The sequence below is a fragment of the Lissotriton helveticus genome, chromosome 2_1 (assembly GCF_964261635.1).
Source record: "Lissotriton helveticus chromosome 2_1, aLisHel1.1, whole genome shotgun sequence".
NCBI lineage: Eukaryota > Metazoa > Chordata > Amphibia > Caudata > Salamandridae > Lissotriton > Lissotriton helveticus.
This window is the reverse complement of record NC_136059.1, coordinates 1,961,182,735-1,961,202,465: the sequence shown is the minus strand read 5'-3', so window position 1 is coordinate 1,961,202,465 and position 19,731 is coordinate 1,961,182,735. Positions and strand designations below refer to the sequence as shown.

The 19,731-nt window shown below is 43.9% G+C and overlaps 1 protein-coding gene across 2 annotated transcripts in view; it reads left to right on the top strand.

Annotated features, from left to right (window-relative positions):
- PRMT9 (protein arginine methyltransferase 9) overlaps positions 1–19,731 on the top strand; it is a 302,633-nt gene that overhangs the window by 241,668 nt on the left and 41,234 nt on the right. Inside the window, exons 7-8 of one of the 2 annotated variants that reach the window (XM_078676899.1) lie at positions 232–424; positions 15,922–16,105. In XM_078676899.1, the coding sequence (XP_078533025.1) occupies positions 232–424; positions 15,922–16,105 (377 nt within the window). The remainder of the gene's footprint in view (positions 1–231; positions 425–15,921; positions 16,106–19,731) is intronic. The other variant, XM_078676900.1, reaches the window with a different exon arrangement.

Here is a 19,731-nt window from a genome sequence, read left to right as displayed (position 1 = left end):
CCATTCAACACTACCTACTGGCATGTAGGAGCATTGCTGAAGAACCTTGCTGATGCAGTCTAGCCCCAGGGCATATTCTAAAGGAGAGTAATCCGTGATTAGTGTCCATTAGAAAACTACTTTATGTCACCATATGTCATTTCCACAGGCATGATCTTGAACAAATAATTGTGTTTTCCATGTATATGCTTGCTTTAGTGTTATGATCTTATTTGTACCCCCTTTCCCAAGGATAGAGATGAAGAATATTGCTGGGGTGCAGTTGGAGGGAACTGTTGAATTTCAAAGTCCTGTCAAAGCGTATAGAAGTGGGGATGAGCCCATTGAACCATACGCCACTGAAAAAATGAGTAGAGTTCCTGGTGGTTATACTCCATTGTCAGAACCTTTTCAAGTAATGACGATCGATTTCAACAACCTCCAGGTAAGTAAATCCCTGTAGTATGTTAATGTATTGACCTGTATGTTCTTTTTTATGTTTACAGACGGTGATTTCTGTATCAAGAAAGGCAAAACTAATTAAGTACATACACCATTACTACGTGGAAGTTGTTAAAACATTCATTTTACTATGAATCCACATCACGTTAATTAACATGTTTTACAGAAAGTCCTCATTGACACCAGCTAAACAATAATTGAGATATACCACCATGGTAAAAATGTGGCTGTATACTGTGCATCGTGGAACTACCATATATAATAGTTATTGCATAGATAGCATCTTAAATTACTTTTCAATTATTGTGCAGTACTGTATGGAGTTACGGAAGAAATCTTCTCATAGTCTGTAATTTTTGTTGCACGTATTACCAATGAAAGTTTGTTCAAATGCATATGATTCCTAAAAGTGTTATGGTGAATTCTTTTTAAGTAATTTTTATGTTTGTTTAATTATCTTGGAAACTATAAATCGAGAGAACACCCCTTTGCCTCCCATTAGCAAAGTGATCAGGGAAAAGGTGTACATAGGCAAAAGCATTTAATTTTTCAATCAGAAAGAATTGCTTGCCCCAGTATTGGAACTTTCATAGATTCCCATGCTTTGTATCATTCCCCGTCGTCGGAATGGGAGCCTCGGTAGTATAAAAACCATAGAAACAAAAGAGAAACCTAGGCCTAGGCCTCATCTCATTTTGTATCCTATCACCCTCTTTTTGTAAAAAGAGACCAAACTTTTGCCAGGACCAATCAGAACAGCCTCACCCTCTAGAACCTTCCTGAGAGAGCTCAGAGCCTCAGATTTTTCTACCGCACGTTGTGCTAGGGAGTCTCCTCTGAGCTCTGCTCACTTTTTCTCAACTTTCTGGTTGTTTCTTCACATTTTTCTTCAAAACTTCGAGATGTCTGACAAGGAGAAGAAGGCCTTGTTTAGGGCCTGTGCCTCTTGTGGGAAAAAACGCCTGTTTGTGGAAGATAAGCATGAGAATTGTATTTATTGCTTATATCCGGACCACAAGGCCACAGAGTGCAAGATCTGCAGGACCTTCTCCACCAAGACCCTTCGTGACAGAGAAGGTCGGCTGTTAACCTGGCTGCAGAAAATGAAGACTCGCAAGGAGGTGATCTCTTCGGACGAGGAGGATTCCACATCTTTTGCTTCCTCCCACAGATCAAGAAAGAGGGGTAGGTCTCCTACTGCTGTTTCTACTTCGGAGGCCCCTCTTCATGCCTCTCACAAGATCTCTGATAGGTCTGAGAAGGCTGGTCCCCTTCAATCTCCTCACGGCAGTGAAAAGGAGAGGCAGGGACAGGCTGCTGGTGGTGTTACAGCCTTAAAGGACAAAAAGGAGGTTGCTCTTCCTTCTCCTCCGTCCAAAAAGAGTAAATCCAGTGCTAAGCACTCTACTGTCACTTCTGGATCTGGTCAGGACAAAAAACAGCGTCCGTCGACGACGAAAACACCAGGTACGTCGACGACGGTTACATCTGTGAAAGTTCCCGCTGTTTCTGTTCCGCCGTCGACGGGATCGTCGGCGGCAGGTTTGCCCACGACGACGACTTCGTCGACGTTCAAGATCCCGAGTTCGTCGACGCTGACGACTCCCACGTCGACGACGATGACAGGCAAGCTACTGTCGACGGCCGCGTCGACGACGAAAACTACGTCGACGACGACCACCACTTCCACGCCGACGAGGATTGTGATGACGACGAGTTTGTCTACGAGACCGTCGACGACATCGTCGACGGTGAAGATTGTGTCGACGAAGAATGTGATACCGTCGACGATTCCGCTGGTGGCTCACCCGACGACGGCGGCTCAGGTGACGACGGCACCGTCGACGAGCCCGTCGACGGGCCAAAAGGTGGTGTTGACGATTCGGAAGATGAAAATTACGCCGGAGATGACTTCTCCACGACGAGTCTCTTCCCATCTCCCAACAATGCTGCTGGATGATGATTCTGAGGCGGATGAGATGGAGGAAGATGATAATTATGGCCCTGCATATAGTCCTTCAGACTTGCATGTCAAGATGCAGGACACGGACAGGGAGGAGTATGGTGAGCGGTCTGATGGCCAGCAGTTCCATCCGTATGTTCAGGATGAACGACGCCCGCCTGTCTTGGGACAGGGCATGGTGGCCATGCCCTCTTCGCTTATCTCTGATTTGCACATGATGATTCAAGATTATCGCAAACGGTTTCCGTCGGAACCGCTTGGACACTCTGCATCTCCTACACCTCCAATCCAGCCACAGGTACAACCGACTACTAGTCTTCCAGTGGTATCCTCTTCACCACCGCCAAGGCCATCGTTGGTGCGGGTCCGTACACCAGACCCCTTACCAGTTCAGCCGGTCCCTCAGGATACCTCTTCGGATGAGGAGGCGATACAGGTGGATCCCGTGGTTGATCCGTTGCAGGACCCAGACTTGGATCAGGGGGACAGTGCACCACATGATCAGGACGCCTCTGGTCGTGACACGTCCGTCTCCCCTCCGGTGGATATAGGTGGTTTTCATCATCTGATGGAGCGGGCAGCAAAGAGGTTTGGTTTACCTATTTCGAGAGAGGAATCGGAATGTTTCCTGTATGACTTTAAGGAACAATATCAACGATCTGTCAAGTCTATTCCCATCATTGAGCATGTATGGGAGGAGGGCATGAAGATCATGCAGAGTCCAGCCACGGTGATCCCAGTACTCCCCAGGCTGGAAAAGAAATATAAAGCTCCGGAAGGCAGTCCAGCTTGCCTTCTTGGTCAACCGAAGCCTGACTCAGTGATTTCTCAGGCGGCACAAAGCAAGTCAAAGAATCCGTCCACACCGTTGACCACACCCCCGGACAAGGACGGCAGACGTCTGGATAATGTTGGAAAACGGTTTTCCTCTATGGCCAGCTTGCTAGTTCGAGCGGCGAACGCTCTTGCCATCTTAGGCCGTTACGACCGCCAGATGTGGTGCGACATGGAACCCTTCGTGGAACTATTACCAGAGCCCACAAAGGAGGAAGCCAAGAAGGTGCTGGCAGAAGGGGAAAAATCTTCTGCAGAAGTAATTGACTGTGCAATGGACATTGCTTCCACGGCGTTTCGGGCCTTGGCCGGCTCCGCTGTGTTACGGCGTCAGGGTTGGCTGAAGGCCACCTGGTTTCGTCAGGAGGTCCAGAACAGAATCCTGGATCTCCCATTTGATGGGGAGATGCTGTTCGGAAAACATGTGGACGATACCCTACAGAATATAAAGAAGGACACAGACACGGCAAAGTCCTTGGGCTCACTCTCCTATCGCAAGGTCCCCTTTAGGGGTGCACGAGGTAGAGGATTTGCGTCTTACAGAGGAAACCAACAGCGATATTCCTCACAGTCTTCCCAGTCCTATAAACCACAATACTCGAATCAGCGACAAGGGCAATCAGCATCTTTCTCTCGCAACCCTCCGCGAGGCCGTCAACATCGACTAGGTCGTGACAACACCAAACGACAATAGCGGCCTCCCGGCTCTACCTACTGTTCCTCCCCTCCCAATCACATCAGTGGGGGGCAGGATATCACTTTGTCTGGACAGTTGGAAGTCAATCACATCGGACCAGTGGGTCCTAAACATCGTAGAGAGTGGCCATACGTTGGAGTTTCACAACTTTCCTCCAACGCGAGCTCCGGGCGCCATCCGCACAGGACATCTAAGATTACTCCATCTAGAAGCCCATCAATTGTTCCTCAAAGGAGCGATAGAACCGGTACCGTTCTCTCAGAGGGGTCGGGGGTTCTATTCAAGATTCTTCCTGGTGCGGAAGACTGCAGACACTTGGCGTCCCATCCTCGATCTTCGGGAGCTCAACACCTATCTCGTAAAGCTCTCCTTCAGGATGGTCACTCTCCAGGAAATTCTTCCTCTCTTGAATCCGGGCGACTACTTGGCGTCGCTGGATTTAGAAGACGCATATTTCCATATTCAAATACACCCAGCTCACAGGCAATACCTTCGCTTTACAGTGGGAAAGAGCCATTTCCAGTTCAAAGTGCTTCCATTCGGCCTTCGGTCGGCACCGAGAGTGTTCACCAAGGTATTGGCACCGGTGGCAGCTTTTCTTCGACGACAATCTCTCGAAGTTTTCCCTTACTTGGACGACTGGCTCGTCAAGGCACCATCTTTCCAGGAAGCTTCGCAAGCAGTGTCTACTTGCCTCCATTTGTTCCGTTGCCTGGGCCTTCAGTTGAACGAACGCAAGTCAGTCCTACTGCCTTCCAAAACTGCCAGATTCCTGGGGTCAGTGTTGGACACCACGCAATGTACAGCTCGTCCCTCAGAGGAGCGGCAACAAAAGTTGATGGTTTCAGCTCAACTACTCTGCCGCAGAAAATTCCTGTCGGTCCGCCAATACAAATCCCTTCTCGGATCGATGTCATCCTGCATACCATTAATACCGCATTGCAGGCTGCGAATGCGTCCTCTGCAGGAGGAGCTAGACAAGCAATGGCGCCAGGCAGAGGGGTCGTTCAACGACAGAGTGGTAGTGACATCAGCAATGAGGACAGCGAGCGAGTGGTGGCTTCTGAAAACCAATATCGCCCACGGTCTGACGTTCAGGACTTCGCCTTCGCCCATGGTAGTGACCAATTAAATCATGAACATTTGATCCTGAGCTCTAAAGGAGTATATCAGTTCGAAATATCAAGTCCAAGATTTGTAAATGTTTCCACTTTATTCTTCTTTAGTTTTTCAATCTTTTGTAGAATCCAGTTCTCACGTACACAAACAACCGCTGCCAACACGTGTTTCGTCACGGTCATCAAGACCAAACGACTTCGTCAGGGCTGAAAGTATTACAATATATATAAACATAATTATAATCTAATAAGGAAAGAGATTTCATAATCAAATCGCTTTCTGTTAACAATTAAATAAACAAAGTGGCTTTCGTTCAAACCATAAAATACAGTTATTCAGGGGTAAGGGTTGCACCAAGCATTAAATGGATATCAAACGGAACATCCCAAGATTGACTTGTAACATCCCATTAACCAACAGACCCTCAAAACAATGATTGGTCTGCCAGTGCAAAGCAAGGTTCAAGTGAAACCAAACAAAACATTTCCCGAGGAAACCAGAGAGAAAGGTAAACCCGGTCGCCAAAAGTCAATCAGAAAGGCTTAAAGCCCAAAAGGTAAGAAAGGAGTGACACCGTAATTAAGGGACCCACAAGTGCAAAAAGTGCAAAAAACAGAAATGAGTAGTGTGTTATTAAAACAGAAAATAAAGTACCACACAACAGTCCATAAAATAATTCATTGATGAAAAGTAACACAGGATATAGGAGGTAAAACCTGTATATCGCCGAAGTGTAAGCCTCTGTGGCAATAATAAACTCACCATACTCTCAACAGTAACAACAAGTGTTAACCTACAGCTAATTGCAAGACGTTAGTCCACCAAAACAGAGCCCCAGTATGAGGTATTAGTAGTGGAGCCAGAAGAAAGAAGGGATTGGGCTCACCATTGAGTTATCTCGAAATTGTCGTGTAGGTATATGGAAGGATAATTCCAAATCCAAAGCCTGCAACTGTGCTGAAAACAAAAATCATATCAACTAACTAATCCGATCCCAAAACTAGGTAATAGTCAGGGTCATCTAAATAAAAACATCGTGCATAATGGTATTAGGAATTCACTACTCACTAAAGTAAGCCACACAGGGCGTGTTCCAAATTCCAAAGGCGTCCTGTCCTTCCAAGGATAGATTCGTGTATCGAGTGTCCAGGGACTGAGTCGATTTGAAGTTAACGATAGGGTAATAGATCTAGAAACCAAATATATCGTAACCATAGTTAAAACCAATCAAACGTCCACCACAAGATTACGGAGGGTGAAACGTCCCAGGATAGTTATTTTAAACCCATTGCATATTTATTTGCAAAAACGAAAGAACAGATACGTTCAAACAGTAAAACACGCTAGAGACGGACTAGCTATTAGTGATTTACCCATGACCGGAAAATATATTTCACCGTAACCTCGTATTTCAACCTGCGCCAATAATGTCCGAACATAAACCATAACGACAAAAACTATATATATATAGGGGGGGAGAGAGAGACCACCACGTACCTCCGAGTACAGAGACTGGAACAGGAAAAGTATTCCCCAGTGTTAGGTGGCGTTCTGCAGCCGCGCCATGTTTTGAAGTTCCTTTTCATCGTCTAACACGTGATGTCAGAAATCAAACTAAAGGTAGGACCACACCGTCTCTCACTGAAAGTGCCCGACATCTTGTAATGTCCAAATAGCAAGCCGAATTATAAATTACTCGATATGATGGACGAAAAACCATCTAAAGATGCCATTGTCAATAACATTATTAATTTTTAATTTATGTGCTAGATCCGTCTCATACAAATATGTGCACACGAGTATTAGAGCCCTTAGAAGAAAACAAAAATAAAGGACAGAAACAGCCACGTGATGTTAGAGGAAAGAAAAACCAGTCATCCGAAAATATAAGTAAACCAAAAAAAATATAGAATAAAATATGAATATATAGGGGTCACCCAATAGAAATGCCGGAAGGTAAATGAGAATTGTAATTTTCAATTTGAAACAATACTTACATTTCAAAGTCCATTTAAGTAAAACATTATATATACATGAGTACTATTTACAATTATAGGTGTTTCATATAGTAAAAGAAAAGAAACCCTAAGACATATAGTATCCAAAATTTGACAATACTAAACCCACAAAGTACATACACCATTTAGTTGTTAGTTCATTCAATGGTACTTTGTTAAGTATAAATGAAAAAGTCTATCATCTTACAAAGGGTAAACATTTTTTAATTGAACTGAGGACTATACCAGAAAGAATTGCATTTCATCCTCAAAATTCAAGCCCCGTTCCACCGCATGAACCCGCATTATCCAACGTGCTTCTTGTTGTCTTAATCTGAGTTCCCGGTTGCCACCCCTTATATCTATGGGCATAGTCTCTATGCCATGGAAAGACATAGTAAGGTGTTCTGTTTGTGCTGGGCAGTCCATGGCATGAGCAGCTATCGGGACCCTGCTATCCCTATTTTTAAGACCCCTAAAATGCTCACTCACTCGGTCTCTCAGTCTCCTAATGGTGCTCCCAATATAAACTTTCCCACATTTACATAAGATGGCATATATAACATAGGTCGTTGTGCACAGACGCTTCATTGGAGGGCTGGGGTGCAGTTCTCCGAGAGCTTCAGGTCAGTGGCCACTGGAGTCCAAGACAGCGCCAGTGCCATATCAATTTCCTGGAGTTGACGGCCATTCGGTTGGCCTTGCAAGCTTTTCTGCCCAGAGTGGGCAACCGTTCAGTGCTGGTCCGGACGGACAATACGACGGCCATGCACTATGTCAACAAACAAGGAGGTACCAAATCGCAGACTCTGTCCGCAGAAGCTCAACGGATTTGGGATTTCGCGATTCTCAACAACATCACTCTGAGAGCCGAGCACCTGGCGGGAACTCTCAATGTCAAGGCGGACGCCTTGAGTCGACAGACGGAAGTGACTCACGAGTGGGAGTTGAATCAATCCATTCTAGACAGTGTGTTCTCGGTTTGGGGGCAGCCAACCATCGACCTCTTTGCTTCGCCGGAGAACGCCAAATGCCGGTTCTACGCAAGCAAAGTTCACCATCAGGAGTCCCTGGGGAACGCTCTTTCGATGGCTTGGTACAGCGCGTTCTTTTACGCTTTTCCTCCAATTCCCCTCATTCCTCGAGTTCTCAAGAAATTGAAGGCAGAACCCTGCAAGATGATTCTGATTGCTCCAGCAGGGCCCAGACAGTTCTGGTACACAGAACTCCTGAGGCTCTCCCAAGCTCCTCCAATTCACTTGACGCCCATTCCGTCCCTTTTGTCCAGGAGTCAGGGGCAGGTTTACCACCCGGACCCGAGATCGCTTCACTTGACGGCGTGGCTCCTGAACACAGAGAATTCAGTCATCTAACACTCTCTCGGGAATGCAGAGAGGTCTTGGCTCAAGCCCGAGCCCGAGCACCAAGTACCAATAAGACTTACAAAGCAAAATGGAAGAGATTCTGCTTGTGGTGTCAACGGGAGGGTCTCCATCCTTTCACTTCCCAACCTCATCAATTGTTGCCATATTTGCTATCTCTGGCTAGGTCTGGCCTGGCACATTCATCGCTCAAGGTACATCTGGCAGCCATATCACGGTATCGGCGCAGTTCTTCAGGTCCTTCCTTATGGTCCTCTAGGGTTGTTAAACAATTCTTGAAGGGATTATTCCGGATGTATCCGCCAGTCCGCCCTCCTCCGCCAGTGTGGCAGCTCAACATTGTCTTGGCGCAACTCATGAAAGCTCCGTTTGAGCCTGTGCACAAAGCAGATTTAAAGTTCCTATCTTGGAAACTAGCCCTTCTTGTGGCTCTAACATCGGCGAGGCGAGTGGGTGAGCTTCAGGCACTCTCCATAGTGCATCCATTCCTGCAATTTAAAAGAGAAGGTCTTGTTCTTCGGACCAATCCCAAATTCATACCTAAGGTGCCATCTGAGTTCCACTTGAATGAACCCATGATTCTGAAATCTTTCTTTCCGCACCCTTCTACACCTGCGGAACGTACACTACATTCTTTGGACGTTCAACGATGCTTAAAGTTTTACTTGGAGCGCACACATCTCTTTCGAAAGTCAACTCAAATGTTTGTGTCCTACAGCGCACCTCGTAAAGGGTTGCCTTTGACAAAGAGTGGCATTTCCCGCTGGATCTCCAGTGCGATTCAATTCTGTCATCAGGAAGCAGGCAAGCCACTGGACGGAAGAGTCCGTGCACATTCCACGAGGTCGGTGGCATCATCTGTGGCTCTCTTTTCGGGAGTTGCCATTAAGGACATATGCAGGGCAGCAACGTGGAGCAGTACTCATTCCTTCACGAAACACTACTGCCTGGAGTCTGCAGGACGAGACGACGCGGCTGTTGGTCAAGCAGTCCTGCGGAATCTTTTTCATTGAGAGGTGAGCTTTCCCTACGATCCTTCCATCCTGGTGAGCACATTTTGTTTGTTTTGCTATGCTATATGTATTGCTTATATGGTTATGTGTTGCCATGTATTTACAAAATGTGTTCTTGGGAATTTACTGCTAGCTACTCTGATACAAAGCATGGGAATCTATGACAGTTCCAATACTGGGGCAAGAAAACAAGTTACTTACCTGTAACTTTGGTTCCCCGGTATTGGTAACTTTCATAGATTCCCATGCGCCCGCCCGCCTCCCCTGGGAAAGCTCAGTCTGTTGCAGAGTTAGTGGCGGTTTGCACAACGGCTACGAAAATCTGAGGCTCTGAGCTCTCTCAGGAAGGTTCTAGAGGGTGAGGCTGTTCTGATTGGTCCTGGCAAAAGTTTGGTCTCTTTTTACAAAAAGAGGGTGATAGGATACAAAATGAGATGAGGCCTAGGCCTAGGTTTCTCTTTTGTTTCTATGGTTTTTATACTACCGAGGCTCCCATTCCGACGACGGGGAATGATACAAAGCATGGGAATCTATGAAAGTTACCAATACTGGGGAACCAAAGTTACAGGTAAGTAACTTGTTTTCTTAGGGTAGACACAGCCTAGATCTCACCTTTATAGCCATGCCTGGTCTCCTCATTAGTAAGAGAAGTTCAGTTCCTTTCTTGTTACGAATGTTCCTGTACTTATTCCCTCCCAGACCTCTTGTATCCAATGGGTTTGATAAGTAGCAAAGGGGCTTATGCTCCACAATAGCGCTGGTGATTTCGTATTGACCTTAAAGGATTTGGTTGTTAACACCTACTGGCTCTTGCAAAGAAAATGTTTGGACCTTTTTGTCTCCCCCCTCAATCCATGAGAATGTGTGCTTGGTTCCTGAAGAGCTGATGATTTAGGAAATAAGTAACTAGGCGACTCAAATGGCTGGTGGTTTGCTACTGGATCCTTTTATAGCAGGGACCCCTTGATGATAGTACCACATTTGTATTTATGTTGGCCCATTTGGCCACTCAACATAACATTTTTCATAGACATTTAAATAGCATCTTTCTATCCGTGCGTTATCTTGTCTGAAATGTGAATACTTTTTTTGAACAGTTGGGGTATGGAAAGTCATCTTCCTGGAGCATTTGCCCTAACATGAAAGACTCGTATTGTTGCAAGTCCTATTGGTGCTTTGTAATAAAGGTGATGCTTTTGACTTAGTTTTTCCTTTTATTTCCTAAACTTTATTTAGATAGTATTTCAAACTTGAAGATGCTTACCCAACTTCTCCTCTTGTCTCTCTCTGTGGCCTGATTTGGCCCACCACAGTTGCAATGTTAATTTGGATTTTGGTTCCCCTGCTGATACTCAGGGCAATCAGACTACACTTAAGAGCATCTACAGCTTGATGTATGTACTTCAGTCTGCACCACACCAATATATTGCCTTATGGACTTTTTGGAGCACCTCAGACGTCCTGAATACTTGATTGCCTCCAGTGGTGTGGTAGAGATGTAGGTCATCACCTGTCACATGGGTTTGACAGAAGCTACTATGGGGGGTCTGTATAACAATCTTTGAAGAACAGTTCCTTATCAAAAGTGAGGTGGCCCCTATGGTGGTGAGCTGGTTGCCAAATGCTTCCATGAAATGGTATTTCTTCCAGGCTTTCATTAGGGACTAAGGATTGGAAATGTTGCCCACAATGTCTTAATACGATCATTGTTGATTCCCTCACATCTGATTCATTTGCTAAATCATTTGGTGTGAAGTGGTAACATTATTGTGAAGTTATTTATTCCCCAAGGAAGTGAAATTTACAAATTCATGAAGTCGGAAAACACATGTTGGCAACATACCAGCATGTTAAAATCAAAATAATTGTTGATAGGCTCACACTACCAAATTAAGATTGTTAATCTAAATTTTGCAGATGAAATATATGCAATAAATCCTTTTAAAATTCAAAGGGGGTCTAATTTAGTTATAAACGATTAAACTAGGGCCACACCGGGGCATGGATAGCGCCAAAAGAGTTCAACCCTGCCTGTTGGTTTATAAGAATTTCTTCTAAATGTTGTTAATACATATTAAGCTTCTTTGTGTCAAATCCATATTTTTCTAATATATAGCTTACTTTTGCAAAGACCGTCTTGATTATTTCCACAGTTTGTTCTTTATATGTACTTGAAGGATCTATACGGGTAGATATGCCGGTGAGGATGGCTGTCCTAATCAAACAGTGCTGCAAGATGAGAGCCGCCCCACCGGACTCCTTGGCCGCTTTGTGTTGGTCCGAAATGGATAGCCAGCACACCAACACAAATGACTGGCCAACAGTGCTTCACCAAGCTTTGACATCCCTCAACCTACATGAGGCCTGGGAGCTTAATATCAGCATTACAGCATTTAAGAAATTTACCAACAAAGCTGCCAAGCTAAAATTGTGGTCCCTTGATTAAGCGGAAATGGCAGGCAAAAAAAACATTGTTGGATAGTCTTACAATCATAGAGCATTCGTGGGTCTCAACCCTACCTCACGTGTCACATCTCTCAAACTATCCAGAATTTCTTTTTAATAACATGAATGGGTTCCATCCTGGAAACAAAGATGGTCGAACTCTCTCTGCCGTTTATGCTGTCGGTTTGATGAAAGCTTACTACATTTCCTGTGTATTTGCCCCTCCGTAAATCATCTAAGACAGAAATGACTCTGCCCTGCCTTTCGGCCCTCAAGTTAGGATCATGCCGTATCACAGTGCTGATATATAGCACAATGAGCAACCCAATATACCCTTGAGGGTTTGGGCAAAGGGATGAAAGGGTAAAGATACCTTCAAGGGATTTTGATTGTGAAATTTGGATAGTTTTAATGATTTTAATCTGAGACCCACATGAATGATAGTCTGTAAATAAATTCAACAGTTTTAGTTAGTGAATCAAATTTTGATATGGTCACACTATGTGATCCAAACATAGAAAACGGAAGAACACGGGTGTATGTGAAAAATATATATTTTATATGTATTGTTAATCATATATAGGGTACAGAAAGTATATCAACAGAGATACAAGAAGTGCATATATTAGAACTCAAACAACTTCATTGTAACCGTTGTAAACGCTTTTCCTCTATATTCAAGTTTGATAATTAAATTCCAAGAGGAAAGAGCGTAGGTCGACGTTTCGGTCTCTATAAACAAATTGCAGAGACCATCTTCAGGAAAGAAAAGATATACAAGATGATCCCTTTGAGTGAAATGCCAGACAGGGCTGATGAAAAGTTACGAACGGTTCACAATCTACGCCTCAAACGCAAAAGCTTTGTTCACCGCCTATAGTTATAATCAGAGATGACCTGGCTGACAGAGATGGGGACGAGCAACCTGAAGAAGGTGAGCTTCTCCAGGATACCACAGGAGGTCAGGAATGGGATGAATATGTTTTGCCAACAACTCCTTCACCTTCACCTTCTCCAGCGAATTCACCACCTCAGGACATTGGAGGATTCCATGATATCATGGAAAATGCCGCAAGAAGATTTGACTTGGAAATGCCGGTTCAAGAAACGGAGTGTTTCTTATACGATTTTAAAGATTACTCCAGAAAGTCATCAAGATCGATCCCAGTCATACAGCACATTTGGGATGAGGGTCTTAAAATTCTGAAGACACCAGCTTCAATATCAGTTTCGGTCCCAAGAATTGAAAAGAAGTATCGCGCGCCAGAAACCTCCCCTGCATGTTTAATAGGACACCCACGCCCAGAATCGGTGGTGATGCAGGCGGCGCAGAGAAATTCTAAAAACCCTGTCTCCACGTCTATGGCCCCGCCGCATAAGGAAGGAAGAAGAATGGACGGAACGGGAAAAAGATTTGCAATAATGGCAGCTTCTACCATCAAGACAGCCAATGCTTTGGCCCTCCTCAGCCGTTATAACAGGCAGATGTGGTCAGATATAGCACCACTACTAGCTCTTCTGCCCGATGATAAGAAAGGAGAGGCAGCAACTATTCTCCAAGATGGAGCGAAAGCGGCCTCGGAATCTATAGATTTCGCCATGGATATCTCCTCGATGGCTTTTCGTCAAATGGCAGGAGCGGTGTCCCTTAGAAGGCAAGGCTGGCTGATAGGTCAATGGTGTTGCCCGGCGGCAGTTGGGGGCAAAAGATGGATTTCTTAGTGATCGTATTCATGGCAGAGTGTGTCGTATCAATTCCCTGTTCATATGCTAATGTCAGGGGAGTTGTTTGATCATCTGGATCGTCCGCTAGTGTAGTCAGTAGATGTATATTTTCCAGATCTTAGACTGATAGAGGGCTGGTAATTGGTGCTCCTCCTTCCTTATGACATGTTGGTCTGTTATTGAAGAACGCCATCGGTTTCAATTTTCACATGAATTTGTACAGATCTATCATTGTTTTGGTGAGATCCCAGTATGCTCTAGGCCAAAATGACAAACCTCTGTTCAGAATTTCTTCCTGTGCAGTGGTATTTTGATGTTCCGAAATGTTGACCATCAGGTTGTTCAGTCCTTTGGCTCAGACTCCTGTTTTTTCCGTGCTCTGGTCGTTACTTCTGGGCTTGGTCTGGGAGTTGATGTATTTGGGGTATTTTCTGGGGGGGTTCTGGTAACTTGATTTGATTGGTTCCGGAATCCCAAGCGATGTCTGAGGACCTCATCTAAAAAATGTACCCCTACTTTGTTTGTTTTAGCTGTATAGTCAGATCCTGGTGATTCTACTTCCGAACTGGTGACTGTGTCGTATGACTCTCTGGTCTGTGTTGCCAATGCACCCTTGGAAATATTGTCGTAGCGTTTAGCGAAAGTATAGACTCTCCCTAATTGGTAGTCAATCTGAATTTTCTATTCTTCCGTTGGATCAGATCCTCCTCGTATTCGTCAATTGTTTTGATAGTATCTCATAGTTTTTTGCTGTAATGTCGCCCCAGTTAGATTCGTCGATTTGCTTTATGAAATCATCTACTTCGTTTTATGTATGATGTGTTCCTCTTCTGCAATATCCATTAGTTGGCATATCATATTATTTGATGCCTCTCTCAGATTTTCTTCCCATTTTGTAATCTGATCTGGTTTTGTTTTCTCAACCGATGGGAAAATCAAGATCTGAAGTCCCCTAGGTATTCTATCTGCTTCCAGATATTTTTTGAGGCTAGCTGCTTCCCACCCTTTGGATGTTTCTTTTTTTAAAGCTTTCTCCAAAGCTTGGAAGGTGGATTTGGCAGAGTGGGGATTGGGTTTGGCTGATTGAAGGTGTGTTCCAGATGTTGAGAAAATGTCATCTATCCGTCGGTTACGATGTTATCTCAAATCTCTGCAGGTGGCCATGTGGTTCTGGTTTCTGTTTAGGTAAGGTACTGTTATTTACAATTTAACAGGCAACGTAGCATATGGAGACTCAGACAATTTGTTATGGGTTACTGGGATGGGTGGTAGAGACTGGTCTTTGATGCTACAGTAGATAGGGCCCAATGTTGATGATGGCACATGCCTCACAAATGGCTACACCCATGAGCCATTATGGAATAGCAGTTAGGTATATGGTAGAGGCCTGTGCCGCCTTTAGATAATTTGTTTATCGTGGTTGGAAAGATTTCCAAAAATCGTTCATTGGTTTCATATAGGGTGTGTTTATTCATTCTTCACACTCAGCACAAAAGAGACAGCCGACACGTGTTTCGCCCATGTGGCGGATTAGAGTTACATGAGAAGGTGCAGACATTGATCAAATTGATATAGAGAGTGAGAGAACACAAAGAGGACAGTGTTCGTGGGTTGAAGTGGAAAGTCTGTTCATAACCTTTTGTTTTAAAGGTGCAGCGCGATACTCTATAAACTGTGTCAGAATGCAATCTGCAAGTTCTACAGGTACATATACCATACACACTCGGATACACTTCAACATATCCATATTGTAGACACTGCAGGCATATACTGTGCAAAGAGAGAGTCTTTTTACAGGTGCACTCTTCAAATACACACATAGACACTAAGTACACATATTCATGCACCGTGCATGGACTCCATCATACCACTTTTTTTTTCTTATGGCATGGGGGATAAAACAATATGAACAACAGGGGGTTGGGAGGGAATAAAGCAACAGGGGCAATGGTAGGTGGGAGGGGATAAAACAATGAGAACAGTGTGGGGGTAAGTGGGGATAAAGAAGCATGAACAACGGAGGGAGTAGGAAGGGATAATTAGAAGGCAGTAAATACGATTGACAATCAAGCCAAGAAATGGTAAGCAATGGGCGGGCTCCAAGCCTTATATAGTGAACAGTACCCTTGCAGCGACATTGCATGCGCTGACGGCGGGATACACCTAATAGGGAACTCTAAAAAGGAACATATTTGAATGTCTGTTGTCGCTGATTGTTAGCGATGAAGTAAAGAGAAATGTTTTTGTTTTATTAAGCCCTATGACACAGGCAACCATATTTCTTATTCTCTTTTATTTTGCTTAGGAACTGGAAAGCCTGTCCACTAGGAAGCCAAGCAGTATTACTGCACCAATCGTAAGGGAAGGTGAACTGGATGCATTTGTGGCCTGGTTTGTACTGCAGCTTGATGAAGAGCACAGCCTGTCTACAAGTCCATGCGAGGAAACCTGCTGGGAGCAGGCAGTCTATCCACTTAAAGGCCTTCCCGGTAATGTTATGGACTTTCTGTGTCTTTTGTTGTTTAAAGATAACCCCACAATTTACGTTTTTCACTATGCTCATCCATGTTTCATCTGATACAGTCGGAGTAGGAAATCTGATATTAGGTATGCATTTAAAATCTCAGTAGGCATCAACTACCTTTACACACAACTGTAAATGATCCAAAAAGCAACAGTACAAGTTCCCTGCTATTCCCCTTGAAACTGGACTAGGTAAAAACAAATATACATATCCGTCCTCTCTTTACATTTGAGCACAGGCAATGTTCTTTATAGTATCATAAGGCCCCAAACAGTATGTTGTGTTCATTAAAATGTACAAGATGAAGCTTCATATGAAGCTTACTGGCAGCACCACCAACAATCTTTTCCAGACCCCCAGCTTCAACTGCCATCACTTAGAACCTTTCTTCCCACAAGAAGCCCCCAACATTCTCAACATGCCCAGCATTCTATCGCTGACAATAACAAGACTAATGCACATTATATAAGCCCACAACGTCTTTCAAGTGTCCTTTCTTCGTTTCTTTTCATGCACCTTGTTATGTCTCCAGTTAGCCTGTAATTCATTGACCTGCTGCATCCTGGGTTGTTAAATACTCCTGAAGAGGACCTCAGATATTTTTGAGACAGAAAATGATAGGCAGGGTGGCAAAAGAGTAATCTGCCAAATCGTTACAGTAACTACTATCACCTGCCCAGTCTTTACCTTTAGTCGTTGTTCATTTTAACCATGTTCTCTGTACTAGTTTCTTTACAAGCAACAATGATCTAGCTGTATATTTCCTCGCCCTTTTAGGATCTTCTTGATGTGCCTTAGTAAACTTGAGGGGTGAGAGCTACTTCCATATGTGCCATTTTGGAAAGGATCTTGAATACTTGGTCCAATATCTTGCAATATGGAGGCACAGCCAAGCAACATATATCTAGTCTGCTAAGAGCACAGGCTAATATTGTGACATTGTGGGCAGTTTGGGTCCACCGCCAAACCCATTGCCTCAAGACCAGCTTGAGTGTAATGCAGTCTATGTAAAAAGTGTGTAATTTTTGATTTGTTTTTCATAGTTAGCATCTCTGTTTGGATACCGTAGTAATGCCATACCTCGTCTCTCCACGCTTCTGTCATCTCTGCCTCCCATTTTGCCCTTGCTTTAATGTTATATATCTAATTCTGTTCCATACAATTTCGATATAATGCTGCCTACTCGATGCTAATAATGAATAGTGTCGGAGCTGCAGGCGGTTCGAAGGGAAAGCAAGACAGCCTTGCCCATTACAAGTGACGAAATCTGAAGTATAAAAGAATCTTATGGCGTGGATCCCCTCATCTCTTTTTAAAGTTTACTTGGGACAAAAAATCACCAGCCGCATAGAGGTCTAGCTTAGTTATACTGAATCGCAGCAGTTGTTGTTGCAATCTGAGTTCTAATGTAGCTTCCAACCGTGGATTACTATGATTAGGGATCTCCAGAGAGTATACTTTCTCCAATCCAGGAGCTCTAGCAATCTTGTGGCAAGCATATATTGTGCAATTTAACTTATGAAATTGCACTCAAGGTATAGGTAAGGGTCTGGTCAGGACCGTAGTTAGTGAGAAGGGGGCTACCATATCTCTTTCTAGGCTAATAGCGGGTGACGTGCACTCAAGGTGGCACCTCTAAGATCATACCTTGCTTGTGATACCCAGAAAAAGTGTATTAGTTGCGGCACCACAAATCCATCCCTCGCACAGGGAAGAGTCTGCACTTCCCAACTTAGATGAGGTTGCATCTCTCCCTAAACAAAGCTGGTGAATATCATACACAGCTGTGCAAAGAAGGATGTTGAGAGCACAACAGGTATATTAGTGTGGAGATACAATGACTTTGGTAAAAATTTAATTTTAATAATTGCGACTCTACCTGCTAAAGAAAGGGGGAGGGATCACAGAGCCAAAGTTGTCTTCTCAATTTGGTCTGTAATTTGCTCCAGGTTATCCCGCACATATTTCTCCCCATGCCAGTGTATTTTTATGCCTAAGTAGCACACTGGCTTAAGTGCACCACTCTAGCTTTAGTTCCAGGTACAGCTTGTTCCTATTTCGTGTTATAGGTATGCACTGAGATCAATATATTAGAACTCCAAATACAGCCTAAAGTGTATAATCTCAGTAACCAAAGACGAAACATTGTAATACAAATCTATTGCTTAAGAGTATACTGTTAGCATACATTGAGATCAAGTAACCGGCACCATCAATCCAAAGGACTCTATATTAATGGGAATCTATAATGATACATGCCAAGGGCTCCCTCACTATCATGATTAGTAAAGGCAGAAGGGAGCACGCCTGTCTCATCCCACGGGTGGCTGGAAAAGCAGAGTAGACTTTCCTGTTCAATCTGATCTGTGCAATTGGTTTTTCATATAGAATGGATACCCAACCTGGTATTCCAGCGTCTAGTCCAGTTGTCTGAGAACCGCCACTGCAGGGCTGATTTAAGGGTTCCCTATCCTCTGCATCGTTCCTGATCCAGGGCTGTAGAGTTGTGTATAGTATTTATTAAATATTTCTTAAAATAACCTCTGCGGTTGTGCAACTTGTACTGTCCGTTTTACCTCTACTACTACTGGGCCTTTCACCCTCACCATACTCTTTCGCTTTTGTATATTTACAGAGACATTTCAATTCTTGGTCTGCTTCCGCTCTGAATTCAGAAAGCATGTCTTGTATATTTCTCCTCCCTCACCACTGAATTCAGATCATAGGTGTCAGCATATTACTTTTTAGTACTCTGAGCTGCCTCTCTAATATCCACAATAGAGTTTGAATTGATCTGAAGACACCTGTGTATTTAGAAATACACAGCACTTTTATAAATGGCTTAAAGGCTTCCCACAGGGTAGAGGAGCGATAGGCTGAGCCTTCAGTTAACTCAAAATACTCTTCAATGCCCCTCCTTGAACACAGAGTCCAGCAGTGCACTGTATGGGAATATCCAGGGTCAATTGTCTCGCTCTAATGCTGGAGCGATTATCTCCAGGTGTGATCAAAGGGCACAAGGAAGTATGTCAACCACCACATTTTGCCCGCAGGGCATCCTTCATCACAGGCCAGTATTCTATGCAGGATTCTGCATGTGTATGGAAGAATACAAATTATATATTTTCATATCAAGTGTTTATCGTTCCAGATATCAATCAGCATGTGCTTTTTAATTAATGCATAAGGCGCTCACGCTGTAAGTGTGCATGTATCTGTCCTTAGAGGCATTTAGTTTGACGTTAAAATCACCACCCCCCATAAGGGGGTATGTGTTCAGTTTATCACAGCTGTTCATTAGCTCATGAAAAATATCAGGGGAAATTAGTGTTGGAACCATGTGAAGGAACTAGTGTAACATGTTAGTTGTTAATCAGACCCTGCTGCATAAGGTATCCGCCTTCAATTTCAGCAATCACATATAGATGACAGTAGTGTATTGTGCACCTAATTTTTTATTTATTTATTTATTTTATTTATGCATTTTTATATAGCGCGGACTTTACCCAAAGGCGTCAGAGCGCTTCACAATAGGAACAGAAATTAAACATAATGAGAAACATTACACAAGAACAGATTACAAAAGCATAC